Below are 13,904 nucleotides of genomic sequence, written 5' to 3'. Positions count from 1 at the left end.
GAGAGAATAGATTGCAAATATTTCTTATCAGACTTACACAGTCTTTTCTATTGGTCTTAAGGTCTCTTATTAATGACGGTCAGCTATGCTTGAATTCCAAAAGAGAGGAAGGTATAAAGAGGCATGTCTGATTCCTCCTTCCCTTCGTGGCCTGAACTAGTTTTTCAGGTTAACTTTGGAATGCTCTTGACTGAGAGGAGGGTCCATTCAGATAGCCCAGTGGGGTGGGGTGGGGGTTTAGAATTTTATTTTGGTTTACATTCATGTGAGACTTAATAAGTACCAGCACTATCCTAAGCACTTCACAATCATTAGCTCATTTAAGTTTTTCATCATCTACATTTTACAGGTGAAGAAACTGGGGCATAGTGAGGTTAAGTAACTTGTCTAACATTACACAGTTCTTAAGATGCAGAGCTATGATCTGACCGCAGGCAGTCTGGGCCCAGGGTTCATGTTCTTAACCACTACCGTAAATTCTTGAAACCTGAAACAAGTCCTTTTGATCCTTACCTTAAAGGTGGGGCCAAACTCCTTAATCTTAACCCATAGCCTCAAGAATACAATATAGTATGACTGTCCTTAAAAGGGAGATTCTGCCCTGTATTCCTCAGGAGACTCTCTCAGGAAGGGACTGCTAGAGCCCACTGGAGATGTGCCTCATTTTATATATTTTTGAACATGTAAAATAGTCAAATGTTGTTCAGCATCTACCATGCGTCAGACAATCAGGTGTTTTAACTCTTAAACCTATCTGTAAAATGGGCATTATTATTTCCAGCTGTGAGGCTAAACAGCACACATATCAGTGTTGTCCGGCTATTGGAGGGTGGAATCCCAAATGTATGCCGGTTTGCCTAAACAGGAGGCCCAAGCTTTTGTGTGCCACACACATTGTTGTAAGCTAAATATTTAGGATACACTAGAGGTGACTATTTGAAGAAGTCTTATAGTCATTTCCTTGGTAAGGCACATTATCTACAAACCTTCTTGCAGGGATTTGAGTTAAAGGGCAAGGATTTTCTTGACTGCTTGCATGATGGAAGTTTATTTCATTACACATACATCACTTTACCCCATTTGACACCAGATAATGACATCGAAAATACCCTTAATACATTTTTTAGGTCACTCCATCCATTAAGCAGATAACGCCGCAAAGCAACGTCCCGGAGAGATACTTCAGTTTCCCCAAACGCCCAGGGTGTGGAGACTGGGATAGTGTAAGTTGCGCCCGAACTAAAAAGGAGGGCTGTCCGAGAGACAGGAGGGCACGTTCCACGAGGGTTAAGGGGCGGAGGCAGAGGATGGCAAGCGCGGGGCACCACCCTCCGGGGACCCGGCCCCGCGGGGTGTGGCGCGGACGCAGGGCCGCGCAGCCTGCGCATGCGCGCCCGGCCGGCGGTCACGCCCCCATAACCGCCGTGTTGGCGTTGCGTTACACGGTTACCCAGGTTCTCCGCCCCTCCTTCTCGCGGCGCTCGAGGGACCATGGCCGATCCTCGCGTGAGACAGATCAAGATCAAGACCGGCGTTGTGAAGCGGTAAGGAGCCGGGAGCGGCGCCCTGCACCTCCTCTTCGTCGCCTCATGGCGGCCCGCGAGGCCGAGCGGAGCGCAGGCCCGAGGCGGGCTCTTAACTCCAGGCCTCACCGGGGGCTCCGCAGCCGGCTGTGACTGGCAGGGACCCAGCGGGGCGCGCTGACTCCCGAGCCCGCGGGCCTGGCACGCCGCCTCCCGTGCCTCTTCGCTCACTAGCCGCTCGGATTCGCGGAGGGAGTCGGTGGTGGCCCGGTTTCTTGGCGCCCGCGGTGGGGAGGCGGTGGGCCGCGGCGTTGGGGGTGGGGGCGAGAGGGCGGGCCGGGCTCTGATCCGGTGCCTCCTGTGTGCGCGCGCCGCCGTCTCCTTGCTGAACTTGACCCGGTGAGGCGGATCCCACAGGTGCTCTCAAATGGACGTGAAAGCAGGCTCTGAAGTTTAGGGGGATGCCGAGAATCTGGGCCTCGTCAAAAAAGAGACCGTAGTGGAGCCGTGTGTCCTATCATGGCTGGCATGACTGGCAGGCTTTGAGAACTGGGCCCGAACTTCTAGCACACTCAGCAAACTTATGTGGCCTCACTTTCTCCAGTCAGATTCCCCGAAACCCGCCCCAGAGGGCGAGAAATGCTGTTTAAATTACTTGTGAACCAGAAGTATCTGAGACAGGTCTCAATCAATTTAGAAAGTTTATTTTGCCAAGGACGGATGTTCCCATGACAGAACAGCCTCAGTAGATCCTGATGACATGTGCCCAAGGAGGGTGGGGCACAGCTTAGTTTAATACATTTTAGGGAGACCTGAGACATTAGTCAACGTGTAAGGTGTACCTTGGTTCCCTCCAGAAAGGCAGGACAACTGGAAGGGTGGGGGGCTTCCAGGTCATACATAAGAGACGAATGGTTGCATTCTTTTGAGTCTTTGATCAGCCTTTCGCTTAGTACACAATTTACTTGTGAGAGAGGGGTGGAGGAATAGTCACTTATGCCTAAGTCCACCAAGTGAATCTGCGATTTTACTTACACAATAGGACACCGGAAGCAGTCAGATACCCATTTGTCTCATGGGTAGAGGGGTGACTTTGAGTTCTGCCCCTTGTCATATACCTGTGAAGATAAGCTGTCAATTTACATTGCCAGAGTGAAATCCAACAGAATTGTTTTAGGGAAAAGATCTTAATGGTCAGGGAGGTAAGTAGCTTTTTAAAAAATCTTTGTAGCTAATCTTATTCGGGAATAAATGAGAGGCAGGTTTGCCTGATGCAGTTCCCAGCTTGACTTTTCTTTTTCACTTAGTGATTTGGGGGTCCTGAGATTTATTTTTGCTTTCACAAACTCACGGGTAGTTCAGTCCTGTGATTTGCTCTAATTCCTGTAAACCAAAAAAGTATCTGAGACAGGTCTCAATCAGTTGAGAAGTTTATTTTGCCAAGGTTGAGGATATGCCTGTGACAGCCTCAGGAGGTCCTGATGACATGTGGCCAGGTGATCAGGCTACAGCTTGGTTTTATACATTTTAGGGAGACATAAGACATCAATACATGTACGTTGTACATTGCTTCGATCTGGAAAGGCAGAACAACCCAAAGGGGGTTGGTGGGGGGGCCCAAGTTACAGGAGGTTTTCCAATTGGCAATTCGTTGAAAGAGTTTATCTTAAGACGTGGAATCAATACAAGGGAGTGTGTCCGAGTTAAGATAAAGGGGTTGTCGAGATCAAGGTTCTTATTAGGCAGATGATGCTTCCAGGTAGCAGGCTTCAGAGAGAATAGATTATAAATATTTCTCATCAGACTTAAAAAGGTCCCAGACTCTTAGGTAATTTTCCTGGATTAGGAAAAAGACCTGGACAGGGAAGGGGATTCTCTGCAGAGTGTAGATTTTTCCCCAGAAGAGACAGCTTTGCAGGGCCAATTCAAAATATGTAACATATATATTTTAGGGTAAAATGCATGTATTTCTTTCAGATCCTGCTATCTGTCATATGATGCCATACTAGGGTAAGGCTGGAATTTGGTGTCTTATTGCTGCAAAAAGACTTCTCAAGTTCTGTTTTAATGTTAATGCTGGTCAGTTGTTCCTGAATTCCAAAGGGAGAAGTTATGATGAGACTTGTCCGACCCTCTCTTCCCATCATGGCCTGAATTAGTTTTTCAGGTTAACTTTAGAATGCCGTTGGTTGAGAGGAGGGGTCCATTCAGATGGTTGGGGAGCTTAGAATTTTATTTTTAGTTTACATTCCTGACTGCTGGTAGACACTTCAGTGTTCATTAGAACTTTATTGTTGAGACCCAAGAAGAGCAAACTGTTTTTGATGAAGTATTCCAGGAGAAAAGATAAACAGCCTTCTGAAGAAGCAAGTTGTTTTGTGGTAGCACTGTCTACTAAAGAAACCAACTGACTTTTTCCTGTTTGCCCACCTTTCCTTTGTTTATTGATAGTTCCACCAGAGGAAGGACAAGGCAAAAGGGAGAATAAATTCACTTTTAAGATAATGCTTCTGAGTTTTAGCACAACATCCCACTGTACTTCCCTGGAAGCTTTATTGCTAAGGCATAAGGAGACTATGTGAGTAGGAGTTAAATGCACAGCTGTTTCTGAAGTGATACTGCTTGGGTTCAAATCTTTATTCTGCCCTTTATTGTATGTTGTGGAATATATTACATTGTACTATACTTCTTTTACCTTATTTGTAAAATAGAGCAAGTACCCAACTTATGCATTTGTCGCAAGAACTGCCTGCTATGCTGTTTAACACAGTATGTGGCAAATAGCAAGTGGCTAGTAAATGTTAATAATACTGTTTGTATTTCCATTTTACAGATGAGAAACTGAGGTTTATCAATAACAGGTGTCATACGTGATTAGGTTAAAAAAAAAAAAAGAGAAACAGGTTTAATGAAGTTAAAAAAAGAAAACTTTCCTAAAGTCACACTGCTAGTTAGTAGCAATGCAAGGAAAAGGACTAAGGTTTTGAGTCTACAACTTTCTCCTTTAAGCTACAGTGCTCCCATAAAGAGTATTTTAAAAAATTTGTAATAGGAAGAGAATTTAGATGTATACTTGAAAATATAAATAATCCACACTATCCCTCAGCCCAGGGTTCTCTTGTTCACTTTTACCAGACTTCCTTGGGTTATGCCATTTTAGTCACTATATTTGGCAAAACTATCAGCGTATGTTGCAGAGAATGCTGTAGAGCGAATGAGAAATGACTTCTAATGATAGTTTCCCATTCATTTACTTATTTGACCTTGACATTTCTTGTTCTGATGATCTATACTGGTTTATAAGTTACTTAGTTCAAGTAGTTATATGCTTACAATACATATTCTAGAGAAAATACTCATTGAGATTATAAACTAAGTTTTTGACGTAAGTTCTCAAGTGCTTATATAAACTGCTTAGAAATAAATTTATCATTTAATGAATTCTGTTCATAATTTACTATTATCTCAAATTGTTTGTAAATGAATGGAAATGCCTCCCATACATTTTTTTTTCCCATTTATTTATTTTATTGCATTTTAGGTTTTGGTCTCCCATACATTTTTAAATGACTTTTCTGTTGACATTTTGGGGTATAGCTTCCCCCTTATATATTAAAATGCAATTTAAAGAAACCCCTAAACTTCCTGTTTTAGCTGTTTATTACTTACATTTGTCTTGGTATATCACCATCTAACTTCATAAATATTGCCCCCTCGTTTCTTATTTTCACCTGAAAGTTATTTTACTATGACTGTTTCCATCTTCTGCCTTAGTATCCAGTTTTTATTTTTTATTTTATTATTTATTTATTTTATTTTACTTTAAGTTCTGGGATACAACATGCAGGTTTGTTATGTAGGTATACATGTGCCATGGTGGTTTACTACACCTATCGACTCATCATCTAGGTTTTAAGCCCTGCATCCTATTTTTAAAAATCTACATTTTACCTCAGCAAAGAAAAAAATTGATGAGGCAGCAGTGGCAACATATTAATAATTGTTGGGGCTGAATGATCATGACACTTCATTATATTCTTCTGTACATAAGTTTAACATTTTTCATGATAAAAGGGTTTAAAAGGTATGCTTTTTTCCTCCTGTCTCCAAAATTAGTTTCAAATATTTCTTAATTTCATGATTCAGACATGTTCTTGGTTTTGTGAAAGGGATTCTGTTCATTTTTTTTTTTAAACCAATAGTTTTAAAAAGCTATTCTTGACACAGTTTTAAATCTGTTCTTGATACTCTTTTTCTGGTTAGATGCTCATTTTCCTAGAGCCTCATTTATCTTTGGAAGTCACAGCCTTTATTTGGAAGAAGAGGTTTAAAGTCATTGTTCATGCCCCCAGTTATTTCCGTTTTCCCTCTAGAAATTGAGAGCAACTAGAAATTATATTCCAGGTATTTGTCCTAGAGTTCAGTATGGGTAGGCTATACTAGGAAGGGTGGATTAATTTAGTTTCTAATTAGATCTGTTTGAACACTTCAGGTAACTCAAAAGTTTCTGATAGTGGGTCTTACAAAGAAATGCGGACGGTTGGGTTGAATATTAGGGGAATATGGAGACAGGCAATAAGTAGATGATGGTATTTGATTGGCATCAAGGAGACCCAGCCATGAGTGGAAGATGGCTATTTCACATGTTGGCAAAATGGCAAAGGTGACCTAATGGATAGCAGCCCACATTATTAGAAAGTAGAAACAAGTTTCAGGGGCAGTAATTTTTAGGCCCTAGGAAAATAGGCAGCAGGTTTACAGTGAGTATCCTGTTTCTAGAGAAACTTTGTTACTTTGTACAGTAAAAGACAAAGCATTTGATATCTGGGAAGTGAGTTTCAAGGGAGAGAGATTAGATTAGTAGGAATAAAAAAAGTCTAGATATTAGGAATGACTTAGAAGGTAGGAGTTGGACAGAATGAGGCTGACTTGGTCCTAAGCCTCCAACTCTGAGGGCTCCTTAAATGTCTTCCTCCCAGCAATAAGATTTTATTAGTATTATTGTTATTTTTAATTGACACATACTTATACATATTTTCAGAGTACCCTGTGTATTTTGATACATGTATACAATGTGTAGGATTGCTTTTTTTTTTTTTTTTTGAGGAAATAATTCTTGCTGTGAAACTAGAGAAATGTGTATACTAGAGGCTAAGATAGGTTATTAAAAAAAATTTTTTTTGAGACACTCTTGCTATGTAGCCCAGGCTGGAGTGCAGTGGTATGATCTCAGCTCACTGGATTCAAGCAATTCTCCGTGCCTCAGCCTCCCAAGTAGCTGAGATTACAGGTGCCCGCCACCATGCCTTGCTAATTTTTGTATTTTTTAGTAGAGATGGGCTTTAATCATGTTGGCCAGGCTGGTCTTGAGCTCCTTACCTCAGGTGATCCACCTGCCTCAGCCTCCCAAAGTGCTGGGATTACAGGAGTGTGCCACTGATCCTGGCCCTAGCTGGGTTATTACGCTAAGTTTCTTTGAGCAGCAGCCTTTTTCACATGTGACTCACTGATAGTGGGTATTGGTTGGCAGGTTTGGGTCTGGCTGGCCCTTTTTTTTTTTAAAGATTTGGATCTATGTTTCCAGCAGATTGCTGGATTTATTGATATCTGTGACAGGGTCACAATGAATCTGGCAGCCCTAGCAGAGTGTTACCAAGTAATACTCAGTTTTTTTCCCCCGGCACAGAACTGTGAACACTCTGGGTTTTTATTTGGTGGTGGGGGGGGGTGCAGTGCTGATGGAATATCTGAGTGGCGTCAATTATCCTAGTTTGCCTGAGACTGAGGGGTTTCCCAGGATGTAGAGAACATTTCACTGCTAAAACTGGGAACGTCCCAGGCAAACCAGAATGATTGGTCATCTCTTCTGTAACTAGCTAACATAGCTCTGTTTTGTGTGTTCTGTGATTTATTTGGAGGCTGTTTGCAGATAGTACAACTGTGAGTTATATGTTGTACCTCAACTTAAAACTTAAGTGCATGGTGTAAATATGAATCCTTAACAGAGTAGCTTTTTTTTCCTGTATTTAAATTATTAATGATGTAGAAAATAATTTTCACTAAAGTAGGAGAAAATACAGAATTGATATTTTCTAAATGTAGTATTTCAGCTAAGTGACTTATATATCTACCAAAAGTTTCCAAGTGGGATTTGTGTTTATAAAATACAATTTTTATTAGGTTTGTGGTAAATTCAAGAAATTCTTCTAAAGTAAAAAATACTGTTAATCATTTTACATAAAAGGTTACTTAACTTTAAAGCCAACTAATTTTCAATAAAGCTTGTTAAACTAACTCACTGGTGAGTGAATTGATTAAAAATATTTTCTTAAATTTATCTTTTTATAACCATTTTCGATTGGTAATGGCTTAAAATCCAGTGTGAACAAAGAATGTTAGGGCATTGGAAATAGCACTGACATTGGCCCATAGTTTTCCTCTGATTAAATGAAAGTGACACCGGTAGATTAGAATGAGACTAGGACAATTCACACTGCAATTGTGTTAGTTTAACTTTAACAATCTTTTAACACTCTTGTTTAAATGTAGCTGACATACCATAATTACAAATCTACAAGCCTTGATTATAGAATTTTACATCATGAACCTGTGGGGAAATTGTATTGATTTTTTTTTTTTTTTTTTAAATAAAGCAAGCATTGTTCCCAAACTGTGGCATCTTCCCAAGTTTGTTTATATCTACATCTCTCATATACAACTGTGTATGGTATATATGCTATGTATAGCAGGTATGAAGACAACAAAAAATGTACGTAAAATATCTACGTTATTAGTTCAATATATATTATACTGATATAAAAAGTGAATAATGCAAATGACACATATACTTAAGTAGACATAAAGTTTCCCCCCATTAGTTTTTGCTGTTTAGATACTTCTTATATTTAAAGCAATGGCACATAGAAGTATGGTGGAAAGTATCTGGGAGAGGTTTAAGAACATAGTCCTGTAATTTATTCCTGTAAGCTTTGCTAGCTTTGTTTTCTTTTCTCCTCTTCTGCACTGTACCCCATTGCTAAGTTCAACCAGAATGGCTACCTTCCTCCTTTGAAATTTAGCTAGTTCCTTTAGGAATTTCTGTAATGTATTCAGTTCTCCAAAGTGGTGTTCAGAGGCCATGTCAAAATGGATTGCAGGTCAGCTCTTCACCACATTCTGCCAACTACTCGGCAAGTAGTTACTCTTAGGAGCAATATAGCAGGCAACCAGATGTTTCTTCAAGCTGGAAAGGGAGAAGGCTAAGGCCACTCATCACCACAGTTTTCTCAACACAAGGTATTTTATTCTCCAGGTTGAATGTGGAAATGAAAGTTTTTTTGCCCTGTATGTGTATGGGTGTTTTGTTTTTTCATTACATTTTTTTTTGTTTTGTTGGAAATTTTGAAAATCTGTAGTAAGCAAGGTTGGAAAATTTTATTAATAATGGCAATCTAAAACTCTTAGTAAACACTTAGATGTATGATGTCTATTCCAGTATTCTATATTCAGTAATATATTTATAAAAGAGTATAATAATTTTGTATTGTGATGCTGATATGTCCAAATACAACTGATTTTTTTTTTCTTAATAACTTGTCATAGGTTTAACTGATCCAAAGATCACTTATTTAGCAGCCTCACTCAGAACCTACATCTTACTGTCTTTGAATCATCTGGTATGGTGTTGGCACATAATACTTAGTAATAAGTCTTTGCAATGAACAGATGAAAAACTGAAACATTCCTTTATAAGGATTTTGAACCTGATCTGATAAGCAGTAGAGAGCCACTGAATCAATTACTATATTACAGTGTAATAGTTACTATAGTTGTTTATTCTTGCAGTGAGAGTTAAACAGATGGACTCCCAGGCTCCACTTACTACACATTATTACATATGTGACCCTTGGAAAGTTACTTAGCCTTTAAAAGCCCCAGGATTCTTAGCTGGAACATGGGGTTAATGAGAATATCTTTTTTTTTTTTTTTTTTGGTATTGTTAGGAGAATTAAATAAGATAGTCATGTAAAGCACTTAGCCCAGATGCCTGATATATAGTAAATGTTCAATAAATGCTAACTGCTCTCATTATTAACACCTATCTTCGTTCATTTGCGCTGCTATGAAAGCACCTGAGACTGGGTGATTTATAAATAATAGATTTTTATTGCTTATAGTTGCAGAGACTGGGAAGTCCAAGATGAAGAGGCCGACAAATATCTGGTGAGGGCCTGGTCTCTTGCTTCCAGGATGGTACCCTGAACACCATGTCTTCACGTGACAGAAGGGAATAAAAGGGCCTAAGGCTGTGTGAAGCCTCTTTTATAAGGGCCTTACCCCCATTCACAAGAGAGGAGACCTCATTACCTAATTACCTTCTAAAGGCCTCATCTGTTAACACTGTTGCATTAGAAATAAAGTTTCAGTGTGAATTTTGGAGGGATACAAACATTCAAACCATAGCAGCAGCATCTTTATTACTTTTCTGTAGATTATCAACAATGTGAGTAAGGACTTAAGGATGAATGGTTACAGATCCCCAGAAGAGACTCTGGAACTTGCTTTCTTTAAATTGTGATAAAAGCTTGTATTTTAGTTGCTTGTTCTGGTCGCTGATTGTGGAGGGAGAAGGGAAGAGTATGAACCAGTGTTTTTGGATAATTTCTAAGACTTTGTAATGATCATCCTTTTGTGATCATTGCTGAGGCAGTGATTCCCTAACCCCAAGCCCCAGCAAAAAAAAAAAAAAAAAATCTTCGATTTCTGTCAATTATCTTGTATTTTAAACAGCTTAAAAAACACTGTATCTATATCATTAGCACAATATGGCAAGGCTAGTTTTGCTCTTTTATTGCACTGTCAGTAAGTTTATTGTAGGGAAGAGTAGTCAAGTGAGTTCTGGAGAACCCTAATTTCAAAATCTATAAATGATTCACACAGTGATTAGAAGATTTTTTTTTTTTTTTAAAGACAGGGTTTCACCATGTTAGCAAGGTTGGTTTTGAACTCCCGACCTCAGGTGATCCACCTGCCTCGGCCTCCCAAAGTGCTGAGATTACAGGTGTGAGCCACCATGCCCGGCTGAAGATATTCTTACAATTCTAGTGCTAGATTATAGATATTTCCAAATTTTCCTTAATGTTTTTTAACTGAGTTCTTTGTTTGTAGTTGTTGAGATCCTTTCACTTCCACTAATATGTTATGGAGTTCTGTGTGTATGTGCATGTGTGTGTTCTAAATCAGGATTTATTTGTCTGTAAAGGATATTGGAGCAAATAGGTATCAACTTTTTCACTAAATGTTCCTCGGCTTCTGAATAATATTGATGTCATGATTTTAATATAATATCTGTTGCCTGAAATACATTTGTCTACTGAAGTGTGTTTGAACTTAGATTACTAGTATAGTGTTAAAAAATTTTGATCTCCAAATCTAGAATGTTAAGTTCTGAAGACACTGAATTATATCAAAGTATACAAAGATTTTCTTAAGGCCAAACAGTTCTTCACATCTTTTCAGGACCAAAGGGATGGTGTCTAATATATGATTACTTTTCACAGAATTGTTTTTCACCAAATAAACACTTAGTAGATATTTGTCAATTGAGTTAAGGACTGGAGGAAACCAGAAAAGAGTTTATGAGGGTGAACACATCAAGAGACTAGAAATAAAAGTTTACTTTATAAATAAAAGTGACTTAGAAATGGAGAAAGAAAAGAGAAGCAACTGTTGTTAAGTAATAACTACCCTCAGACAATTAGACATTTTTCAGGGTAGTATTTTTATTTTATTAGAGATATGAAACTCTATCAAGGATTTGTTGAAAAGCAACAATTTTACATTTTTTAAACTGGGAAGAGACAAGTCTATTTATGGAAAAATTTTATATTTTTACAGTTCTATCAAAAAAGATTTTGTAGTTTACCTAGAATTAACTAGAATAGACTCTTTCATTCTAGTTTAATAGAGGGGTGTGTGTTTGTGTGTTTAACTGCCTTCTAAGTTACATAATGGGCATAAATGAACTAATCCATCCCAGCTTATTATGATTATTTCTTTGAAACTTAAGAAAAATAGTAGGGAGATAGGTAGGTTGAAATCTCATGGGCAGTAGGTGATATTTCAGGGATACAAAATAGCAAAGGTTTGGTCCCAGTCCTTAAGGACTTTGTACGTTGTTAAGTTATACAGTATACATGTATATTAAGATTTATTCCTAGAACTCAAGTATGAATGTACTAACGTATTTTTTTCATTTTCATTTTAATGGATATTTTAGCTTTCTTTTTTTCTTTTTTTTTTTTTTTTTTTTTTTTTTTTTTTTTTTTTTTTTTTTTTTTTTTTTTTTTTTTTTTTTTTTTTTTGGGCCCTAGTTTTTCACTTGTACAAATGTTGCTGCAATGTACATTGTTATGTATGGCCCCTAGAACACATATGTAATGGTTAGCCTAAGGCAGAACTTCTCAAAGGGTAGGCCCAGAATGGATTTCAGGTGTGTGGGAGTGTAGCTCTTCTCAGCTATACCAAGTGTGGCCAAGAACAGCCATGAGATACATGGGGGAAGAGTCATTGAGACAGAAGAAACAGCAAATTCGGAGACTTGAAAAAGTGAGTAAGATTGGCCTGTTTGAGGAGCAGCAACCAGTGAAGGAGAGGAAGAGGGGTAGGAGATTCAGAAAAGTAAGAGGGAGAGGGTACAGATCTTAGAAGGACTTTGTATAAGGACTTGGGCTTCAGATATCACCAACTCTATAGAGTTTCCGGGCTGTGTCCAAAGTTAGTGCTCCCTTTTCTGTGTTCCCAGAGAACTTTGTAGTTTTCACTATGATAGTACTAAAAATACATTACGCTATTTGTTCTATTTACTAGGCTGGTAGCTTCCAAAGTATGGCCTAGGAACCCCTTGGGGTCCCTAACACCCATTCAAGGGTTCTGCAAAGTAGAAAGTATTTTTATTGTAACTAAGACATTATTTGCCTTTTTAACTTTCATTTGCTCACAATTGTACAGTGGAGTTTTTCAGGGGCTATGTGATGTTTGATACTGCAACAGATTGAATGTAGAAGCAGATAAGAGAATCTAGCTGCTTTTATTCCAGATATAAAGGTTTGCAAAAATGTAAAATAATACCCTTTTTCTAGTTTTTGTTTGGCAAAATGAGATTATTTTTCATAAAATAGGTTATTTTTGCTAACATTATAGTACATTTATTTTATTTTTAAGTAAATTAAATATATTTAAAGTTTTTCTAACTTTAAAAATATTTTTAAAATTTCTGTTTTAATTTCTAATACAGTAAATATTAATAGAGATAATTCATGTAAACAGAGCTCCTTGGGATCCTCAGTAATTTTTTTTTCCAGACAGGGATCTTACTCTATTGCCTAGGCTGGATTGCAGTGGCACAATTATGGCTCACTGCATCCTCAGTGTAGGCTCAAGTGATTCTCCCACCTCAGCCTCCCAAGTAGCTGGGAACACCAGAGTGTGCCACCACACTGGGCTAATTTTTAAAAATTATTTGTAGAGATGAAGTCTTACTATGTTGCTCAGGCTGGTTTTGAGCTCCTGGACTCAAGCCACCCTCCTGCCTTCACCTCTCAAAGTGCTGGGATTACAGGTGCAAGCCATCATGCGCAGCCAATCTTCAGTAATTTTAAAGGTGTTTTGAGATCAATAGTTTGAGGCTGGGCATGGTGGTTCACACCTGTAATCCCAGCACTTTGGGGAGGCCGAGGCGGGCAAATCACTTGTGGTCAGGAGTTTGAGACCAGCCTGGCCAACATGGTGAAACTCCATCCTTACAAAAATTACAAAAATTAGCTAGGCATGGTGACAGGCCCCTGTAGCCCTAGTTACTCAGGAGGCGGAGGCAAGAGAATTGCTTGAACCCAGGAGGCAGAGGTTGCAACAAGCCAGGATCATGCCACTGCACTCCAGCCTGGGCAACAGAGCAAGACTAGTCTCAAAAAAAGAAGAAAAAAAAAGTTTGAGAACCATTGCATTAGAACAATAATTTGCAAACTTTATTATGTAAAAGAATTGACCTGGGTACTTTTTGAAGACACACCCAGGGCAATCCTGATGATTCAAATTCTGTAAGTCTAGGGCAAGATCCAGGGATTTGTACATTTTACAAGTCCTTGTGTAATTCTTTTCTTATGTTTTGCTAACTACATTTTCAGAAGCACCATGAAATTCTGTGAGCTCCTGGACAAGATTGTTTTTTGAGGCAGAGTCACGCTCTGTCGCCCAGGCTGGAGTGCAGTGGCATGATCTCAGCTCACTGCAACCTCCGCCTTCCAAGCAGTTCTCCCACCTCAGCCTCCCAAGTAGCTGGGATTACAGGTGCCCGCCACCATGCCCAGCTAGAGAGAGAGA

The 13,904-nt window shown here is 39.0% G+C and overlaps 1 protein-coding gene across 1 annotated transcript in view; it reads left to right on the top strand.

The window, feature by feature from the left end:
* The first annotated feature begins 1,378 nt into the window (after positions 1 to 1,378).
* TBCA (tubulin folding cofactor A) overlaps positions 1,379 to 13,904 on the top strand; it is a 74,285-nt gene continuing 61,759 nt past the window's right edge. The window contains exon 1 of the mRNA XM_017527697.2: positions 1,379 to 1,544. Within this exon, the coding sequence (XP_017383186.1) occupies positions 1,492 to 1,544 (53 nt within the window). The 5' untranslated portion in view covers positions 1,379 to 1,491. The remainder of the gene's footprint in view (positions 1,545 to 13,904) is intronic.

This window comes from Cebus imitator, unplaced genomic scaffold (assembly GCF_001604975.1).
Source record: "Cebus imitator isolate Cc_AM_T3 unplaced genomic scaffold, Cebus_imitator-1.0 Scaffold50, whole genome shotgun sequence".
NCBI classification, from domain to species: domain Eukaryota; kingdom Metazoa; phylum Chordata; class Mammalia; order Primates; family Cebidae; genus Cebus; species Cebus imitator.
The sequence above is the reverse complement of the archived record's forward strand: the minus strand, read 5'-3'. Positions and strand labels throughout refer to the sequence as shown.